Source organism: Acanthochromis polyacanthus, chromosome 8 (assembly GCF_021347895.1).
Source record: "Acanthochromis polyacanthus isolate Apoly-LR-REF ecotype Palm Island chromosome 8, KAUST_Apoly_ChrSc, whole genome shotgun sequence".
NCBI lineage: Eukaryota > Metazoa > Chordata > Actinopteri > Pomacentridae > Acanthochromis > Acanthochromis polyacanthus.
In genome coordinates this window covers 11,978,337-12,000,402 of record NC_067120.1, presented here as the reverse complement: position 1 = coordinate 12,000,402, position 22,066 = coordinate 11,978,337, and the positions used below count along the sequence as shown (strand labels likewise).

The window sequence follows — 22,066 nt, the reverse complement described above, 5'->3', positions numbered from 1 at the left end:
AAAACCAGCCTCCAGAGTGATGTGCCCGCCGGAGACTGACAGCTCCGCATCGGCCACCGCATCCAGCACAGTCCCGCATTTTTTCAGGTCCGTGTGCGGAAGCGGCTAAGTGGCTACACATGTGCCGCTGTTAAACATGTGCGGCCGCTCAGTGCCGACAGGTGAGCACATGACAGCTACCTAGTAAGGTTCATTTCTTGTTTTTGAAACCTTCTGCAAAGTCCAAGTAATGTTTTCAGTTGGAAGTTCTTAATTTCTCTCAAGGCTAATATTCTTAAAACGTTTTTCAAATGTTGCATTGGTAACATCCTTCTTTTGTTATCAGATAACATCGTGGTAATGTTTCATTTAAAAAAAAACAGATAATGTGTTGCCTCATCAATATCCCCAGAACATCCTCATCGTAGGCAAAAAGGTTTGTTTCATACTATGTATATACACATATATATATATATATATATACATAGTATATACGATGAGGATGTTCTGGGGATATTGATGAGGCAACACATTATCTGTTTTTTTTAAAATGAAACATTACCACAATGTTATCTGATAACAAAAGAAGGATGTTACCAATGCAACATTTGAAAAACGTTTTAAGAATATTAGCCACAATGTTATCTGCTCTTTGAGGAACTGGAGACAATTTACATTGCTAAAGTCTTTTCTGCTTCTTCATGCTGCTTCTTTATGCTGTCTTCTTTTCGTCTTTTTTCTTGTTACTCATTGCTTTTAGCAATGCTGTGTCGGCTTTCTGCATGTAGAAAGGTTGGTCTTGGTTTAGGTGCTTTGACACCTGCTGACCAGTCATGTTCTCTCAGTGCACTTCAGTCATTAATAAATAAGAATACTTAAATACAAAATGCAGTCAGAATACACTCCATACATAATTCTGCAGCAGTTATCTTCTAACACGGTAGCCTTGTGACCAGATTACACTCCAATAGCATTTCCCTCTCCATTCAAAAAAGATGTTTTGCTTATTTGTTACTCCACATTAATTCTCAATATCAATCAGACACAAAAAAGTTTTTTATTTATTTTTTGCATTTTCACAAAAATGGGAAAGCTTTTCTGTGCTCACCTTAAATTTAACTTTAATTTTGACCTTCCTGTACCAGCAGTAAGTACCAGGGGGATTGGCTGACATGGTTTGGGTCCACTTGTCCCCTTGGAGTGAAGAATCCCTGCCAATCAGTACGAAGTTGTCCGGAGTGATTGCATTTATCCTGTGATGAAAAAATTCTATCATGATGGGAGCGTACTCTTCCACGATGACAATGTCCCTATCAGTGGAACATGAGAATCACTGAATGGTTTGATGAATATAAAAATAATGTAAATCATATGCTGTGGTTTTGGCAGTCACCAGATCTCAATCCAACGAAACGCCAGTGGGATATTCTGGACCAAATGAGAGAATATGTTCTGGAAGAATGGTGTTTATCTCTCTAGTTCAACATCCATCTATCCATCTATCTATCTGTCTGTCTGTCCGTCTGTCTGTCTGTCTAAAAAAGTTGTTTTTCCTTTGACTCATGATTAAAGATGAAAATTTTATACCCTGGGAATTAAAAGCTGATACAAGTATTTAAGCCAAAATGATAAAATAATAGAGGAACTGGATGTGGTAACTCGTACGTGCAGAATGACAGACACATACACCATATGACGAGAAAAATAAGCAACCACAGTGAAACGTTGACCAACGCCTAAGTCTGTCTGTGTAGACAAAGCGACATGGTGGTGGCAATAAATCTAGATGGAGGTTTTGCAAACATAGCATTTAACAATAGGAATTTCATGGTACTGTGTTCATCACTGTAATATCTGCTAATGCCCTAATGTAACAAACAACACCCTCTAGGCTACAGAAGAAGTTGTAAAAGGATGAATTCTCTATGGGTGCCATTAACTTTTATTTCGATTGTGGTGTCACCATCAGGGAAATATCCGTCCAAAGGTCAGAAATGAGTCCCCACTCCCAGTGTAGTTTATAACTCTTGCTCAGTCCAGGAAGAGACAGCACACAGACAAGCAGCAAGATGAAGAACCTTCTGCTTTTGGGGATTGTTTCTGCAGTGTTGGGCATCACCCGCTCAGAAATGCCAGGTACTATTTGCCAAGAGCTATTTTCTGCTTAAATTACAGTTTATTTTTAAAAATGACCGAGAACGAGACCTGAGGTTCACTCAGGCCTACTTCACAGGCCTAGGTATCAGCACATGGACCAATCCTTAGTGAAAAATTATGTGCTCTTGTGCACTGCTGCTTTTGTATAACTTTGTCTTTCATGTGTCTCTTATCACATTTAAAGTTAGTCCAGTTAGTTAATTTAGTTAAATGAAACTAAATTAATGAGATAAATCTTCGCCTTTAAACATTTCAGAGTAATGAGATGACTGACTGAACACACCGTAGGCTGAATAATACATAGTAATGCTTTGGATTGTATTGTACCTTTCTCTGACTTTATGCTCACGTTATGACTTGCAACTGAAACCAGCAAGGATCATCTATAACTGTAACCAAAAAAGAAATGATGGTATTTACTGCAGGTAAATCTCTCGGAAATGTTATTTACATGCTCCTAACAACTGAACAAAGCTGACTGGACAATTCCTCCCTCTATAATTCTAAACTTTCAAACACTGAGATCATTCCTGTCTGAGTTTGACTCTTATGAGCGTGATGACCTAAAACTATGTCAACCTGCAACTTCACGTCACCTCAAAATAATTGGAGAGGCCCAGATTTTCAGGCACCCATGTGGGAACAGCAAATTACTTTGTTAGTTAAACAGTTTCCCTCCAAAATCAGGTGTATTTGGGGCAAAACAACCGTTTGAAACCACTTCCCTGAAAAGAGAACCATAAATGACACTTTTTATTGCCATTATAAAAAGAGGGAGTGGGTCTGTGGGGATGAGGTTAGTTAAATATTAGTTAGATGTCTGTAGATTATTTCTGAATCATATACAATAACTGTGCAATGGTCGTCTTTTGCCAACAGTACTTCTGATCGAAACACAATAGTTGAAAGCCAAAGCATCACATTTTACTTTTAGTTAATTCAATGCAACTGACACTTTTTTTTCCTTTATCACCCACCAGACTTCTGTATGCTGCCTAGTGATGAAGGTACAGGTTCAAAGTTCGAGGTTTCTTTGTATTATAATCACGAAAAAGGCGAGTGCAATTCTTTCATGTACTACGGCAGTGGAGGAAATGCAAACCGTTTCACAAATGAAAGAGAGTGCATAAGGAACTGTTCAGCCGACGCGGAGAAGATCTACCCCATGGATGGTAAGAGGAATTGTGCATTTAGAAGAACAGAAAAAAAGTTCAACATTTCATTTTCTTTATATGATAACCCTCTGTTTCAAATGTAAAAACAATCTTGTGGCTATTTCAAAGATTGCCAAAAAATAGATAAGTCCTTCTTTCTGGCTTTCTGAGGACTTTGGAGCATGAATTGACTGTTGAGGTTAAGTTTTATGGCTTACGGAATCATAAACCATTTTTGATTACAACTGAGATAGAGATAGAGAAACAGATAGAAAGAGAAACGTTTTCTGCCGAGGTCTGAAGGGAAGCATGTTTTATGTTAGAGCCATAAAACATATCAGTGCTAAATTGTGTGTCACTTTAATACACACAAATATCCTTAAGGTTAACGCTATGTAATTAAGTCCTCAGAGGTTGTAGGAGAGACACGTGTCAGCTTTGAGTGTTAGTGATACGCCACCAAGTGGTGAAAGAGCAGGACAAAAGTTAGGTAGTCTGAATGATAGTATTGCTGAGCTGATTTTAAAGCAGAACCTTGTCGACATAATCAATCTCATTTGTGATTTTTGAATGAATATTATCAACAAACTTTACAACTGCTGATATGACTACTTTGAATGATGACGAACAACGAGGATAATGTTTTTTTTCTACTCAGCAACCAAAGCTTGCCTCTTGAAAAAGAAAGAAGGTGGATGCGGTAGAAAATATTTGAGGTACTACTACGATTCAGTTCATGACAGATGCAGAAAATTCATCTGGACCGGATGCAATGGAAATGGAAACAGATTTTTTGACTTCGACAGCTGCAGCAAAACCTGTGCTGGCATTCACGGTGAGCAGACATCTTTCTCTTAGATTTTTAGTAGCTGTATACAGTGCCTTGTGAAAGTATTCGCCCCCCTTGAATTTTTCAACCTTTCGCCACATTTCAGGATTCAAACATAAAGATATAAAATTTTAATTTTTTGTCAAGAATCAACAACAAGTGGGACACAATCTTGAAGTGGAACGAAATTTATTGGATATTTTAAACTTTTTTAACAAATAAAAACCTGAAAAGTGGGGCGTGCAATATTATTCGGCCCCCTTGCATTAATACTTTGTAGCGCCACCTTTTGCTGCAATTACAGCTGCAAGTTGCTTGGGGTATGTCTTTATCAGTTTTGCACATGGAGAGACTGAAATTCTTGCTCATTCTTCCTTGCAAAACAGCTCGAGCTCAGTGAGGTTGGATGGAGAGCGTTTGTCAACAGCAGTCTTCAGCTCTGCCCACAGATTGTCGATTGGATTCAGGTCTGGACTTTGACTTGGCCATTCTAACACCTGGATACGTTTATTTGTGAACCATTCCATTGTAGATTTGGCTTTATGTTTTGGATCATTGTCCTGTCGGAAGATAAATCTCCGTCCCAGTCTCAGGTCTTTTGCAGACTCCACCAGGTTTTCTTCCAGAATGGTCCTGTATTTGGCTCCATTCATCTTCCCATCAATTTTAATCATCTTCCCTGTCCCTGCTGAAGAAAAGCAGGCCCAAACCATGAGGCTGCCACCACCATGTCTGACAGTGGGGATGGTGTGTTCAGGGTGATGAGCTGTGTTGCTTTTACGCCAAACATATCGTTTTGCATTGTGGCCAAAAAGTTCGATTTTGGTTTCATCTGACCAGAGCACCTTCTTTCACATGTTTGGTGTGTCCCCCAGGTGGCTTGTGGCAAACTTCAAACAAGACTTTTTATGGATATCTTTGAGAAATGGCTTTCTTCTTGCCACTCTTCCATAAAGGCCAGATTTGTGCAGTGTATGACTGATTGTTGTCCTATGGACAGACTCTCCCACCTCAGCTGTAGATCTCTGCAGTTCATCCAGAGCGATCATGGGCCTCTTGGCTGCATCTCTGATCAGTCTTCTCCTTGTTCGAGGTGAAAGTTTAGAGAGACGGCCGGGTCTTGGTAGATTTGCAGTGGTCTGATACTCCTTCCATTTCAATATGATTGCTTGCACAGTGCTCCTTGAGATGTTTAAAGCTTGGGAAATCTTTTTGTATCCAAATCCAGCTTTAAACTTCTCCACAACAGTATCTCGGACCTGCCTTGTGTGTTCCTTGGTCTTCATGATGCTCTCTGCACTTTAAACAGAACCCTGAGACTATCACAGAGCAGGTGCATTTATACGGAGACTTGATTACACACAGGTGGATTCTATTTATCATCATCAGTCATTTAGGACAACATTGGATCATTCAGAGATCCTCACTGAACTTCTGGAGTGAGTTTGCTGCACTGAAAGTAAAGGGGCAGAATAATATTGCACACCCCACTTTTCAGTTTTTTATTTGTTAAAAAAGTGTAAAATATCCAATAAATTTCATTCCACTTCACAATTGTGTCCCAATTGTTGTTGATTCTTGACAAAAAATTAAAATTTTATATCTTTATGTTTGAAGCCTGAAATGTGGCAAAAGATTGAAAAGTTCAAGGGGGCCGAATATTTTCACAAGGCACTGTATATAATGATATACCAATATGTCATGTTTTGTAAAAAGACACACAGACAGTCCTATTTACAAAATCATCTCACATTAGGGTCATTCCAGGTGAAATGACCAGATATTCCTTGGGGGTGTTGCTGCACCATTTTCAAATTAGTCGTAAATTTGCATGCCATTAGATAGTCACAAAAGTACTTTCTATGCCAAATTGTAGGTCTGTAGTTCAAATAGTTTCTGAGTTGTGGAGGTCTGAAATTTTCAGAATTTGGGCTATAAAAAGCCTTGCCAACGTTTTTTGCATCTTTAAGTGGTTATTTCTCAGCCTCTAGACATACCAGAGAGCTGTAAGCTGGTAAACAAGGCCTCTGCATGTAACTAGTGCCCCACAAACATCCCCAGGTGTTTCCCTACACTCTGCAGGCCATGGGGGCTTGCTTAAAATGCTAAAAATTAAGAGATACCTACTCACGAGTAGGGTTTGGGACCTTAAAAGTACTAGAAATACTGCACAGAAGTGTTCTAACACAACTGGGTTCCATTCTACACAAACTTGTGTGATAACTTAGCAAACTGGAACTTTCTAGGTACCTCAGTTTGGAAAATATGAGCTCCCAAAGTTGGATGAGATTTTTAATTGGCTATTTTTGGTGGCAAAAATCTCAGTGTGGGACAGGTACCAGAGACCCAAATTTTTCTACAAGACAGTTCCATCTGTCTTCTATCACTGTACAAAAAAGCAGCAGGGTTATATTTGTAGTTACTGAGATATTCTTACTCAAAATGGCATGGGTAATGTCAAAATCATTTTTTGCTTTTCAGTACTTTAAATTGGGATACAAGTATTAGTAGTCATTCCAATGGTAGTATTATGTATGTTTTGTTCTTTTGAAATGTTAGTTGTTAAAGGTGACTACCTTCAAAAAGTGTAATGGTATAACTTAGGTATACCTAAGTTGTAACTTAGGTATAGGTTCTTTTGCTTGTAACATGACATTGTACAATTAAATTTAACATGTTTAATCCCACTGCACTGATACTGTAAAATTCGACATTATTGTTGTTATTTTTAAATTAATCAACCATAAACTACTACAGAGCTCCCTGAATTCAAGTTAGTACATGTAATTTGTATGTGTATGTTATAATTACATGTATGCATTGCAAATGGGTGACTGAATAATACATAGTAATGCTTTGGATTGTATTGTACCTTTCTCTGACTTTATGCTCACGTTATGACTTGCAACTGAAACCAGCAAGGATCATCTTTAACTGTAACCAAAAAAGAAATGATGGTATTTACTGCAGGTAAATCTCTCGGAAATGTTATTTACATGCTCCTAACAACTGAACAAAGCTGACTGGACAATTCCTCCCTCTATAATTCTAAACTTTCAAACACTAAGATCATTCCTGTCTGAGTTTGACTCTTATGAGTGTGATGACCTAAAACTATGTCAACCCGCAAATTCACGTCACCTCAAAATAATTGGAGAGGCCCAGATTTTCAGGCACCCATGTGGGAACAGCAAATTACTTTGTTAGTTAAACAGTTTCCCTCCAAAATCAGGTGTATTTGGGGCAAAACAACCGTTTGAAACCACTTCCCTTTGGCGAAACCTGTGATGGGCGGGAGGACTGAAAAGAGAACCATAAATGACACTTTTTATGGCCATTATAAAAAGAGGGAGTGGGTCTGTGGGGATGAGGTTAGTTAAATATTAGTTAGATGTCTGTAGATTATTTCTGAATCATATACAATAACTGTGCAATGGTCGTCTTTTGCCAACAGTACTTCTGATCGAAACACCATAGTTGAAAGTCAAAGCATCACATTTTACTTTTAGTTAATTCAATGCAACTGACACTTTTTTTTTATCACCCACCAGACTTCTGTATGCTGCCTAGTGATGGAGGTACAGGTTCAAAGTTCGAGGTTTCTTTGTATTATAATCACGAAAAAGGCGAGTGCAATCCTTTCTTGTACTACGGCAGTGGAGGAAATGCAAACCGTTTCACAAATGAAAGAGAGTGCATAAGGAACTGTTCAGCCGACGCGGAGAAGATCTATCCCATGGATGGTAAGAGGAATTGTGCATTTAGAAGAACAGAAAAAAAGTTCAACATTTCATTTTCTTTATATGATAACCCTCTGTTTCAAATGTAAAAACAATCTTGTGGCTATTTCAAAGATTGCCAAAAAATAGATAAGTCCTTCTTTCTGGCTTTCTGAGGACTTTGGTGCATGAATTGGCTGTTGAGGTTAAGTTTTATGGCTTACGGAATCATAAACCATTTTTGATTACAACTGAGATAGAGATAGAGAAACAGATAGAAAGAGAAACGTTTTCTGCCAAGGTCTGAAAGGGAAGCATGTTTTATGTTAGAGCCATAAAACATATCAGTGCTAAATTGTGTGTCACTTTAATACACACAAATATCCTTAAGGTTAACGCTATGTAATTAAGTCCTCAGAGGTTGTAGGAGAGACACATGTCAGCTTTGAGTGTTAGTGATACGCCACCAAGTGGTGAAAGAGCAGGACAAAAGTTAGGTAGTCTGAATGATAGTATTGCTGAGCTGATTTTAAAGCAGAACCTTGTCGACATAATCAATCTCATTTGTGATTTTTGAATGAATATTATCAACAAACTTTACAACTGCTGATATGACTACTTTGAATGATGACTAACAATGAGGATAATGTTTTTTTTTTTTTTCTACTCAGCAACCAAAGCTTGCCTCTTGAAAAAGAAAGAAGGTGGATGCAATGGCAAATATTTGAGGTACTACTACGATTCAGTTCATGAAAAATGCGAAAAATTCATCTGGACCGGATGCAATGGAAATGGAAACAGATTTTTTGACTTCAACAGCTGCAACAAAACCTGTGCTGGCATTCACGGTGAGCAGACATCTTTCTCTTAGATTTTTAGTAGCTGTATATATAATGATATACCAATATGTCATGTTTTGTAAAAAGAAACTGATGTTAATCGTTTTGGTCCTCAGAGGACCCACCAATCATGAGTGATTTTCAGAACAATAAGGAATGTAAACACGAATGATTTACTCAATAATGACCTCTCAAAGGCTTATTCCGTACTATAAGTCATTCAAACATAGATTAGTCTATCAGAATGTTCAAACACTAGGTTCTTTATAGTGTAAAGGATACGATTGTGGCGTGAAGAAGAGATTTAAACAGTCTCTAGGAAGACGATCAGCTTTTGAACAGGGCGTTCAACGATGAATGGCCTTTCAGAACGCTGTCCTTCCTTTCCAATCTTCTGGTCTCCAAGACGGATCTTCGCCCTTCTCACAAGTCCATCTGTATCAGTCACTGTCTCAACGACTTTGGCGAGTCTCCACTCATTACGTGGCAGATCATCTGCCTTCTCCACGACTATATCGCCGACCTTCAAGTTTCTTCTTGGAGTATGCCAGCGTTGTCAGGTGGCAATCTGAGAGAGATACTCTCTCTTCCAGCGATTCCAGAATTGCTCAGTAAGATACTGAACATGACGCCACCTCTTGCGAGCATACATGTCCTCTCTGATCAATCTGCCATGAGGAGGTAAGGCTGTCACAGACTTCATAGTTAACAGGTGATTCGGTGTCAGAGGTGCAGGACTGTCTGGATCACTCAGGTTGTCGACTGTGAGCGGACGATTGTTCACAATAGCCATCGCCTCGTAGAAGAATGTACGCAGAGGTGTCGTCCAGCCTGCCTGCTGAGAGAGAAAGAGTGGCACGAAGAACATTCCTGACCGTTCTGATCTGTCGCTCCCAGACACCTCCAGCATGGCTTGAATGGGGAGCGTTCATGATGAAATCACACTGGTTTTTAGCCAAGAAGACAGCCAAACGCTTGTCATCCACTTGCTGTAGAGCATGACTCAGTTCGTTTTTAGCGCCGACAAAATTACTTCCCTGGTCACACCGTATCTGACGCACGGCTCCTCTTATAGCAATAAAACTGCGAAGGCCGCTAATGAAGGCATCTGTTGACATGTCGGTCAACATTTCAATGTGGACGGCTCGACAGCAAAGGCATGTCAAAAGGAGGCCGTATCTCTTGTGCATCTTTTGTCCTTCTTTGGTGTGAAAGGGACCAAAGCAGTCTATACCACAATATGTAACTGGTGGAGATGGATGTACACGCTCCAATGGAAGATCGGCCATACGCTGCTCCTCTGTAGATCTTCTGAGTTTTCGACATGTGACACACTGTCGTATATAAGCAGCAACAGTTCTGCTGATTCCCAGGATCCAGAATCCATTTGATCTGACTTCATTAATAGTCAGACCCTTTCCTTGATGTCTGACCTGTTCGTGATAATGAGCTATTATCATCCGAGTGACATGATGGTCCTTTGGAATTGGTAGTTGCTAGAGGTACGGACCCATACTTTCCATTTGCCAATCAGATACGCGAGATCTGGTCACGTGACTCCCGGTAGACGCTGGAGGTACGGACCCGTAGCATCGGTACTACAGGTACGGACCGTAAACCTGACCCTAACACTAACCCTAACCTTAACCTTGGCTTACCTTTCAACAGTTTGCAGCTTCTTGACTCGCGAGACTCGCGTACGGGTCCGTATCTGTCTGGCAAATGGAAAGTGCCGTATCCGTAGCCCACAGGCTACGGGTACAGGTCCGTATCTGTAGACACTACCTTTGGAATTATCACTGGATGTTTCTGTGATGTGGGGAGGGATGTATTTTTCAGTCTTCCTCCCACCTTGAGGATTCTGTGCTGATCAAGAAAGACATCCAAGCGATGCAGTTTACTCTGAGGTGGAAGTTGAGTGCCATTGCTGAGTAACTTGATCTCATCTGCATACACTTGTCTTTGTAAGTCCTTTATGATAATCCGCTGTGCATCTTCTCGCTCTTGAACTGTGCTGTGACCAGTTGACTTGTCTCTCTTGACACAGCGGAGGAGACGAGCGACCGCTTGAGTGGCCTTGTACCATGAAGAAAACTTTGACAAACGGTCTGTGAGATTTACTTTCTCTGTGGTCTGCACATGTAGGGTCTGAACCTTTTTAACTTCAGGATCTCCAACTGGCATTTCTGTGATAACATCTGCCGCTGGAGGCAACTCCTTCTCCCACAAGAACTGAGGTCCTTTAAACCAAGTGGACGGGAGAAGCTCGCTTGCACTTGAACCCCGAGAGGCCAGATCTGCTGGGTTTTTGTCAGTTGGGACATATCTCCACTGCTGAGGATTTGTGCTGAGATGGATCTTCTGTACCCTATTTGACACGAATGTGTGGAAGCAACGTGCCTCATTGCTTAAATACCCCAGGACCACCTTGGAGTCCGTCCAAAAGTATTCATCAGCGTCGATGAGACCAAGTTCCTCTTTCAGGATGTTGCTTGTCATGACTGAGATGACAGCGGCTGTTAACTCGAGCCTGGGAACTGTAATGACCTTGATAGGAGCTACTCGGGACTTTGCCATGACCAGGGCGCAGTGAACCATGCCATCTTCATTTACATTTCTGAAATATGAACACTGGCCGTAACCATATGTGCTTGCATCAGAGAAGTGATGGAGCTCTCTTTTCACAATGTCTCCAAAGTCAGGTGGTACATAACAGCGAGGTATGATGATTTTCTCCAAGTTCACAAGATCACTCTTCCAGCGTTCCCACGCTGACCGTAGTTCACCGAGGAGAGGGTCATCCCACCCGGTGCCATGCCTGCACATTTCCTGTAGCACCCTTTTCCCATTGAGCAGGAAGGGAGCAACAAACCCTAACGGGTCATAAATGGAGGCCACCGTGGACAATACACCTCGACGTGTCGCTGGCTGATCTTTCAGGCTGATTTGAAATCTGAAGGTGTCAGACTCAATGTGCCACTGGATCCCTAAAGCCCTTTCCAGCGTGGAATCATTGAAGGCAAGATCGAGAGCCTTACGTCGATGGCACGTTCAGATGGGTTTATACTCTGAAGAGCTGACCTGCTGTTGGACACGAACTTATGTAATCTCAGTCCTCCCATTTTGCAGAGTTCCCGAGCTTCCCTTGCAAGCTGAATAGCAACATCCACACTTGGCACACTTGTGACACCATCATCAACATAAAAATCTCTCAGAACAAACTCTGCAGCAAGTGGAAACTGTTTCTGATTCTCCTTGGCGAGATGCTTTAAACCGTAGTTGGCGCAACCAGGTGATGATGTGGCACCAAAGAGATGAACCCTCATGCGGAATTCCTGCGGCTCTGCACAAAGCTCTCCGTCTTTCCACCAGAGGAAACGTAAATAGTCTCTGTCAGCTTCACACACATGGAACTGATGAAACATCTTTTCGATGTCACACATCAACGCAGTATCGTGCAGCCTGAATCAGATGAGAACACCAGCTAGGTTATTTATCATATCTGGGCCTGACAATAGATGGTTATTCAGACTGACTCCCCTGTGTTTGGCAGAACAATCAAAACAACACGGAGTTTGTCTGGCCTTTTTGAGTGATAAACCCCGTGATGGGGAATATACCACCTTTCTCCTTCTTTCCCTTCATGATGAACTTCTTCTGCATCACCTTTTCCAATCACCTCACTCATGAACTTCATGTAATGCTCCTTGTAGGTTTCACTCTTCAGTAGCTTTCTCTTAAGATGATTAAGCCGAACAACGGCCAGTTGCTTGTTATCAGGGAGATAAGGTCTCTCTTTAAATGGGAGTGGCATCTCATAATGTCCACAAGTGTTCTTCTGAATACTGTCTTTTAATATCTCCAGGAAGAGGATGTCATCCTGAGACGCAGCCTTCCTACTATCCTTACTGGCGTCCTGAAAGTCAGACTCAAGAACCTTTATAGCATCGGATGGAGTCACTGGAGGAAGCTCTCTGACAGCAATTCTGTGGCAAACATTGGTGCAGCCTGATGAGTCAAGATGAGGGGATGAACAACCTACAACACTCCAACCTAAATCTGTGCGAACTGCATAAGGCTCATTGTCTCCTCCCAAAATCACTTGCCGTGGAGCCAGTGCCCTTGAGCAGTTGTATCCTATTAGGAGACCAACATCACACTCCAGCTGTGGTGGGATTTCATCTGCAATAGTGATGAGATGATTCCACTGCCTTGCCGTTTCACAGGTAGGAATGTGTGTTCGATTCACTGGGATGCAATCTTTAGTGTAGACTGGGGGAAGATCAATGAGGGTTGTAGAGGTGTAGCCACGCACCGTAAGACCTGAGACCTTTTCACTGTCCATTAATTCATCCTTTCCAATCATTGTAGTTAGCTTCAGCCGTACAGGATGTGCCTTGGCTTGTAGGCTATGGCTAACTTCTTGGTCAATAAAGACTGTATCGCTCTGAGTGTCAAGTAGAGCATAAACAAGCTTTTCAATACCTGGATTGCTGGCAGAGGAAACCCATACTGGCACAATCATGGAGGTGTTTGAAGATGGCTCCGTAGTCTCCACACTGAGGGACAATGTAGTTGCTGCTTCTTCATTTGTGGTGCTCTGATTTGAGAGCAACACTGGTTTGGCTTTAGACAGGCTGTTGTCATGGAGACAGGTCGGATGTCTTCCCTTGCATGTGTCACATGAGTGTCTGTGACGACATTCCTTTGCACTATGCCCTGGCTTCAAACAACCATAGCACAGTTTCTTTTCTTTCACATATGTTCGTCGTTCGTCTAGGGACTTTCTTTGAACTCAGGACAACTGTGCAGGCGATGTTTGCTGTCTTGACAGAGCATGCACGGTACCTTAAAAACTGTCCTAGCTGTACTAGGTTGTCAGTCTCTGAAACTGTCTGTGTATGGACAATAGAAGATTTAGTCTTCCTTTCTTTGAGGAAACGTTTGTCTGTAGGTGACTCTGACAAGCGAAGGGCATGAAAAGAGGTTATGGGATTACAAGCGACTTCTGCTTCCATTAAATGAAGGTAACAAAAATCCTGAAAGCTTGGAAATTCCTGTCTTTCCTTCATAATATAAGTGACTTCACGGTTCCACCGTGATGCAGCCCAGTCAGGTAACTTTTGAACCAGTCTTTGATTTTCCTCACAGTCGTTCAAAATCTCAAGACTCTTAACATGTGGCATGGCTCCCTGACATGCATGTAGAAAATCTGCAAATGTTCTGAATCCCTCTGCATCCTTACTCTGAATTTTGGCCAATTTGCTAATTTTTCTCTGAATGCTCTCTGTATGATAAAAGGCTGACCATACCTGTGGTTAAGACGGTTCCATGCATCCTTATAGGCTGCGTCATCAGTTCTGTAGAAGATGCCATCAAGTGTCTTTCGTGCTGGACCTCCTACATACCTTCTCAAATAATGCAGTTTGTCTGCTGACGAGATGTTTCTGTCTGTCTATGAGAGATGTGAATGAAGCCCTCCACTCAATACACTGGATAGGATCACCGGTGAATACAGATGGTTCTGGCATTGGGAGCCTGTTCATGGCTATACTATCTTGAACTGCTTGAGCAGATAGGACACATGTGGAGGAGATGCTGCATTTAGAACATTAGCAGGATGCTGGATGGGAGCTGAAGACACAGGATGCTGTGGAATCACATGCTGCTGCTCTGTAGTGTCATGTACAGAAGAGTGAACACTATCTTCCTGCATTACTTCTTGATTGTAGACTCCCAGTCTTGCTCGTGCAGCTCTGATGTCCTTTTCTGCCTTTAGTCTTTCTAGTTCACGTTTCTGAGCTTCCAAGATCTTTTTTCTGCTGCTCTTCTAGAAGTTGAATCTTTTCCTTTCTGCTTCTCCTCCTCCAGTAACATTTCATATTCAGCTTCTTTTGCTGCTAATTCTGCCGCTGCATCTGCCCTTTTTAGCTGCTACAAAGGAGTTCATAGAGTATAAGCTGGGACTGCTACCAGAGTGATGACTTGAAGGTGAGACTGTAGATCCATAAACAGAGCGAGCATAATCTCTTTTAAGCAGTTCACGAAGACGTAGTTTTACTGCTTCACTATCATAATCTTCTAATGCCTGCTATTCTTTCATAAGCAATTTTAACAATGTCCTTTGTCACTGCATCACAGGCATCAACACGCCGTCTCATCTCACCAGATGGAGCCAGATGGCTTTGAATGTCTGTATAGAGACTAGTAACATCATCCCTACTTTCTCTAGAGTGTCAATAAGAGCAGCAATTTGGCTCTCAGGAATGTCCGACTTCAGTTGCTCTCGATCCTTGCGTGCCTGGGTCTTCCATTGCTCATGAAGATGAATAAGCCTTTTCTCCCTTTTTTGAGCCTCCTCCTTCTGAAATGCAAGCATCCTCTCCGTTGGAGTCCGTGTGCGACCAGAGCGGCGAAGTTCCTCCTCTTCGCTGGCCTGACAGGCATCCGTTGCTTGGTCTGAGTCTCTGCTATCTAAAGGTGCTGTTTCAGATGCTTCCATTTTGCGAGTGTCACAGCCTTAGACCATCAGATGGAGTCCCTTTCAGTGATCATGGATGTCAGGAGCATGTGGGGACTGATGGGGTGAAGCTCTTACTGTAGCATCCCTGGCTTTATTAAAGAAGTGCTCTCTGACCGATGCCTTTTCAAGTTGTTTTTATTTTGTAAGACACCGTAAGAGCTCGGACAAGAACAGAAAAGAAAAACGAAATATCACATTCATGTTCATATCTTAACTTGAATACATTTACTGTAATAATAACTCATAGAATAACTGAATTAATCCCAAAATATACACATTATAAACAAACGAGTAGTGACTGGACGATACTACAAAAACTCAACCTAGCTAAAACACAGTCAAAGTCGACACAAAGTCCACAAAACCATCAATAAAAAAACGTCACAATTTAAACTACCATAAACTCAAATTAAACAGAAACACACACAAACCTTGTCCCCTTTAGCCAGGTGCTGAATTTTAAATGGTTTGTCCGTTTTCTATTTCCTTAACTTTCCGTTTTTTACCTACACTCTACACTTTTTGTTGTCAGATGCCATACTCCTTCCTGCCGTACAACACTACCAAAATAAAAGCACCCGATTTAACTTAATCAGAAGGAACTTAAATTATAAGAAAAACCGAGATGAACAGATAAAATTTAGTTCATTTACTGTCAGAAATGAGTCCCCACTCCCAGTGTAGTTTATAACTCTTGCTCAGTCCAGGAAGAGACAGCAAACAGACAAGCAGCAAGATGAAGAACCTTCTGCTTTTGGGGATTGTTTCTGCAGTGTTCAGCATCACCCGCTCAGAAATGCCAGGTACATCGAGCTATTTTCTGCTTAAATTACAGTTTATTTTTAAAAATGATCGAGAAACGAGACCTTGAGGTTCACTCAGGCCTACTTCACAGGCCTAGGTATCAGCACAATGGACCAAATCCTTAGTGAAAAATGATGTGCTCTTGTGCACTGCTGCTTTTGTATAACTTTGTTCTTTCATGTGTCTCTTATCAACATTTAAAGTTAGTCCAGTTAGTTAATTTAGTTAAATGAAACTAAATTAATGAGATAAATCCTTCGCCTTTAAGCATTTCAGAGTAATGAGATGACTGACTGAACACACCGTAGGCTGAATAATACATAGTAATTGCTTTGGGATTGTATTGTACCTTTCTCTGACTTTATGCTCACGTTATGACTTGCAATTGAAACCGCAAGGATCATCTATAACTGTAACCAAAAAGAAATGATGGTATTTACTGCAGGTAAATCTCTCGAAAATGTTATTTACAATGCTCCTAACAACTGAACAAAGCTGACTGGACAATTCCTCCCTCCTATAATTCTAAACTTTCAAACACTGAGATCATTCTGTCTGAGTTTGACTCTTATGAGCGTGATGACCTAAAACTATGTCACCCTGCAACTTCACGTCACCTCAAAATAATTGGAGAGGCCCAGATTTTCAGGCACCCATGTGGGAACAGCAAATTACTTTGTTAGTTAAACAGTTTCCCTCCAAAATCAGGTGTATTTGGGGCAAACAACCGTTTGAAACCACTTCCCTGAAAAGAGAACCATAAATGACACTTTTTATTGCCATTATAAAAAGAGGGAGTGGGTCTGTGGGGATGAAGGGTTAGTTAAATATTAGTTAGATGTCTGTAGATTATTTCTGAATCATATACAATAACTGTGCAATGGTCGTCTTTTGCCAACAGTACTTCTGAATCGAAACACCATAGTTGAAAGCCAAAAGCATCACATTTTACTTTTAGTTAATTCAATGCAACTGACACTTTTTTTTCCTTTGTCACCACCAGACTTCTGTATGCTGGCCTAGTGAATGGAGGTACAGGTTCAAAGTTCGAGGTTCTTTGTATTATAATCACGAAAAAGGGCGAGTGCAATTCTTTCATGTACTACGGCAGTGGAGGAAATGCAACCGTTTCACAAATGAAAGAGAGTGCATAAGGAACTGTTCAGCCGACGCGGAGAAGATCTACCCCATGGATGGTAGAGGAATTGTGCATTTAGAAGAACAGAAAAAAGTTCAACATTTCATTTTCTTTATATGATAACCCTCTGTTTCAAATGTAAAAAACAATCTTGTGGGCTATTTCAAAGATTGCCAAAAAATAGATAAGTCCTTCTTTCTGGCTTTCTGAGGACTTTGGAGCATGAATTGGCTGTTGAGGTTAAGTTTTATGGCTTACGGAATCATAAACCATTTTTGATTACAACTGAGATAGAGATAGAGAACAGATAGAAAAGAGAAACGTTTTCTGCCGAGGTCTGAAGGGAAGCATGTTTTATGTTAGAGCCATAAAACATATCAGTGCTAAATTGTGTGTCACTTTAATACACACAAATATCCTTAAGGTCAACGCTATGTAATTAAGTCCTCAGAGGTTTGTAGGAGAGACACATGTCAGCTTTGAGTGTTAGTGATACGCCACCAAGTGGTGAAAGAGCAGGACAAAAGTTAGGTAGTCTGAATGATAGTATTGCTGAGCTGATTTTAAAGCAGAACCTTGTCGAGCATAATCAATCTCATTTGTGATTTTTGAATGAATATTATCAACAAACTTTACAACTGCTGATATGACTACTTTGAATGATGACGAACAACGAGGATAATGTTTTTTTTCTACTCAGCAACCAAAGCTTGCCTCTTGAAAAAGAAAGAAGGTGGATGCGGTAGAAAATATTTGAGGTACTACTACGATTCAGTTCATGACAGATGCAGAAAATTCATCTGGACCGGATGCAATGGAAATGGAAACAGATTTTTTGACTTCGACAGCTGCAGCAAAACCTGTGCTGGCATTCACGGTGAGCAGACATCTTTCTCTTAGATTTTTAGTAGCTGTATACAGTGCCTTGTGAAAGTATTCGCCCCCTTGAATTTTTCAACCTTTCGCCACATTTCAGGATTCAAACATAAAGATATAAAATTTTAATTTTTTGTCAAGAATCAACAACAAGTGGGACACAATCTTGAAGTGGAACGAAATTTATTGGATATTTTAAACTTTTTTAACAAATAAAAACCTGAAAAGTGGGGCGTGCAATATTATTCGGCCCCTTGCATTAATACTTTGTAGCGCCACCTTTTGCTGCAATTACAGCTGCAAGTTGCTTGGGGTATGTCTTTATCAGTTTTGCACATGGAGAGACTGAAATTCTTGCTCATTCTTCCTTGCAAAACAGCTCGAGCTCAGTGAGGTTGGATGGAGAGCGTTTGTCAACAGCAGTCTTCAGCTCTGCCCACAGATTGTCGATTGGATTCAGGTCTGGACTTTGACTTGGCCATTCTAACACCTGGATACGTTTATTTGTGAACCATTCCATTGTAGATTTGGCTTTATGTTTTGGATCATTGTCCTGTCGGAAGATAAATCTCCGTCCCAGTCTCAGGTCTTTTGCAGACTCCACCAGGTTTTCTTCCAGAATGGTCCTGTATTTGGCTCCATTCATCTTCCCATCAATTTTAATCATCTTCCCTGTCCCTGCTGAAGAAAAGCAGGCCCAAACCATGAGGCTGCCACCACCATGTCTGACAGTGGGGATGGTGTGTTCAGGGTGATGAGCTGTGTTGCTTTTACGCCAAACATATCGTTTTGCATTGTGGCCAAAAAGTTCGATTTTGGTTTCATCTGACCAGAGCACCTTCTTTCACATGTTTGGTGTGTCCCCCAGGTGGCTTGTGGCAAACTTCAAACAAGACTTTTTATGGATATCTTTGAGAAATGGCTTTCTTCTTGCCACTCTTCCATAAAGGCCAGATTTGTGCAGTGTATGACTGATTGTTGTCCTATGGACAGACTCTCCCACCTCAGCTGTAGATCTCTGCAGTTCATCCAGAGCGATCATGGGCCTCTTGGCTGCATCTCTGATCAGTCTTCTCCTTGTTCGAGGTGAAAGTTTAGAGAGACGGCCGGGTCTTGGTAGATTTGCAGTGGTCTGATACTCCTTCCATTTCAATATGATTGCTTGCACAGTGCTCCTTGAGATGTTTAAAGCTTGGGAAATCTTTTTGTATCCAAATCCAGCTTTAAACTTCTCCACAACAGTATCTCGGACCTGCCTTGTGTGTTCCTTGGTCTTCATGATGCTCTCTGCACTTTAAACAGAACCCTGAGACTATCACAGAGCAGGTGCATTTATACGGAGACTTGATTACACACAGGTGGATTCTATTTATCATCATCAGTCATTTAGGACAACATTGGATCATTCAGAGATCCTCACTGAACTTCTGGAGTGAGTTTGCTGCACTGAAAGTAAAGGGGCAGAATAATATTGCACACCCCACTTTTCAGTTTTTTATTTGTTAAAAAAGTGTAAAATATCCAATAAATTTCATTCCACTTCACAATTGTGTCCCAATTGTTGTTGATTCTTGACAAAAAATTAAAATTTTATATCTTTATGTTTGAAGCCTGAAATGTGGCAAAAGATTGAAAAGTTCAAGGGGGCCGAATATTTTCACAAGGCACTGTATATAATGATATACCAATATGTCATGTTTTGTAAAAAGACACACAGACAGTCCTATTTACAAAATCATCTCACATTAGGGTCATTCCAGGTGAAATGACCAGATATTCCTTGGGGGTGTTGCTGCACCATTTTCAAATTAGTCGTAAATTTGCATGCCATTAGATAGTCACAAAAGTACTTTCTATGCCAAATTGTAGGTCTGTAGTTCAAATAGTTTCTGAGTTGTGGAGGTCTGAAATTTTCAGAATTTGGGCTATAAAAAGCCTTGCCAACGTTTTTTGCATCTTTAAGTGGTTATTTCTCAGCCTCTAGACATACCAGAGAGCTGTAAGCTGGTAAACAAGGCCTCTGCATGTAACTAGTGCCCCACAAACATCCCCAGGTGTTTCCCTACACTCTGCAGGCCATGGGGGCTTGCTTAAAATGCTAAAAATTAAGAGATACCTACTCACGAGTAGGGTTTGGGACCTTAAAAGTACTAGAAATACTGCACAGAAGTGTTCTAACACAACTGGGTTCCATTCTACACAAACTTGTGTGATAACTTAGCAAACTGGAACTTTCTAGGTACCTCAGTTTGGAAAATATGAGCTCCCAAAGTTGGATGAGATTTTTAATTGGCTATTTTTGGTGGCAAAAATCTCAGTGTGGGACAGGTACCAGAGACCCAAATTTTTCTACAAGACAGTTCCATCTGTCTTCTATCACTGTACAAAAAAGCAGCAGGGTTATATTTGTAGTTACTGAGATATTCTTACTCAAAATGGCATGGGTAATGTCAAAATCATTTTTTGCTTTTCAGTACTTTAAATTGGGATACAAGTATTAGTAGTCATTCCAATGGTAGTATTATGTATGTTTTGTTCTTTTGAAATGTTAGTTGTTAAAGGTGACTACCTTCAAAAAGTGTAATGGTATAACTTAGGTATACCTAAGTTGTAACTTAGGTATAGGTTCTTTTGCTTGTAACATGACATTGTACAATTAAATTTAACATGTTTAATCCCACTGCACTGATACTGTAAAATTCGACATTATTGTTGTTATTTTTAAATTAATCAACCATAAACTACTACAGAGCTCCCTGAATTCAAGTTAGTACATGTAATTTGTATGTGTATGTTATAATTACATGTATGCATTGCAAATGGGTGACTGAATAATACATAGTAATGCTTTGGATTGTATTGTACCTTTCTCTGACTTTATGCTCACGTTATGACTTGCAACTGAAACCAGCAAGGATCATCTTTAACTGTAACCAAAAAAGAAATGATGGTATTTACTGCAGGTAAATCTCTCGGAAATGTTATTTACATGCTCCTAACAACTGAACAAAGCTGACTGGACAATTCCTCCCTCTATAATTCTAAACTTTCAAACACTAAGATCATTCCTGTCTGAGTTTGACTCTTATGAGTGTGATGACCTAAAACTATGTCAACCCGCAAATTCACGTCACCTCAAAATAATTGGAGAGGCCCAGATTTTCAGGCACCCATGTGGGAACAGCAAATTACTTTGTTAGTTAAACAGTTTCCCTCCAAAATCAGGTGTATTTGGGGCAAAACAACCGTTTGAAACCACTTCCCTTTGGCGAAACCTGTGATGGGCGGGAGGACTGAAAAGAGAACCATAAATGACACTTTTTATGGCCATTATAAAAAGAGGGAGTGGGTCTGTGGGGATGAGGTTAGTTAAATATTAGTTAGATGTCTGTAGATTATTTCTGAATCATATACAATAACTGTGCAATGGTCGTCTTTTGCCAACAGTACTTCTGATCGAAACACAATAGTTGAAAGCCAAAGCATCACATTTTACTTTTAGTTAATTCAATGCAACTGACACTTTTTTTTTATCACCCACCAGACTTCTGTATGCTGCCTAGTGATGGAGGTACAGGTTCAAAGTTCGAGGTTTCTTTGTATTATAATCACGAAAAAGGCGAGTGCAATCCTTTTACGTACTACGGCAGTGGAGGAAATGCAAACCGTTTCACAAATGAAAGAGAGTGCATAAGGAACTGTTCAGCCGACGCGGAGAAGATCTACCCATGGATGGTAAGAGGAATTGTGCATTTAGAAGAACAGAAAAAAAGTTCAACATTTCATTTTCTTTATATGATAACCCTCTGTTTCAAATGTAAAAAAATCTTGTGGCTATTTCAAAGATTGCCAAAAAATAGATAAGTCCTTCTTTCTGGCTTTCTGAGGACTTTGGTGCATGAATTGGCTGTTGAGGTTAAGTTTATGGCTTACGGAATCATAAACCATTTTTGATTACAACTGAGATAGAGATAGAGAAACAGATAGAAAGAGAAACGTTTTCTGCCAAGGTCTGAAGGAAAGCATGTTTTATGTTAGAGCCATAAAA

The 22,066-nt window shown here is 40.5% G+C and overlaps 1 protein-coding gene across 1 annotated transcript; it reads left to right on the top strand.

Annotated features, from left to right (window-relative positions):
• The first annotated feature begins 17,101 nt into the window (after positions 1–17,101).
• LOC127535089 (kappaPI-actitoxin-Ael3a-like) lies at positions 17,102–18,072 on the top strand. The gene is given in 3 exon segments (XM_051952073.1): positions 17,102–17,123; positions 17,126–17,200; positions 17,813–18,072. Coding segments are annotated over 3 exon segments (327 nt in total). The 3' UTR covers positions 18,043–18,072.
• The last annotated feature ends 3,994 nt before the right edge of the window (positions 18,073–22,066 follow it).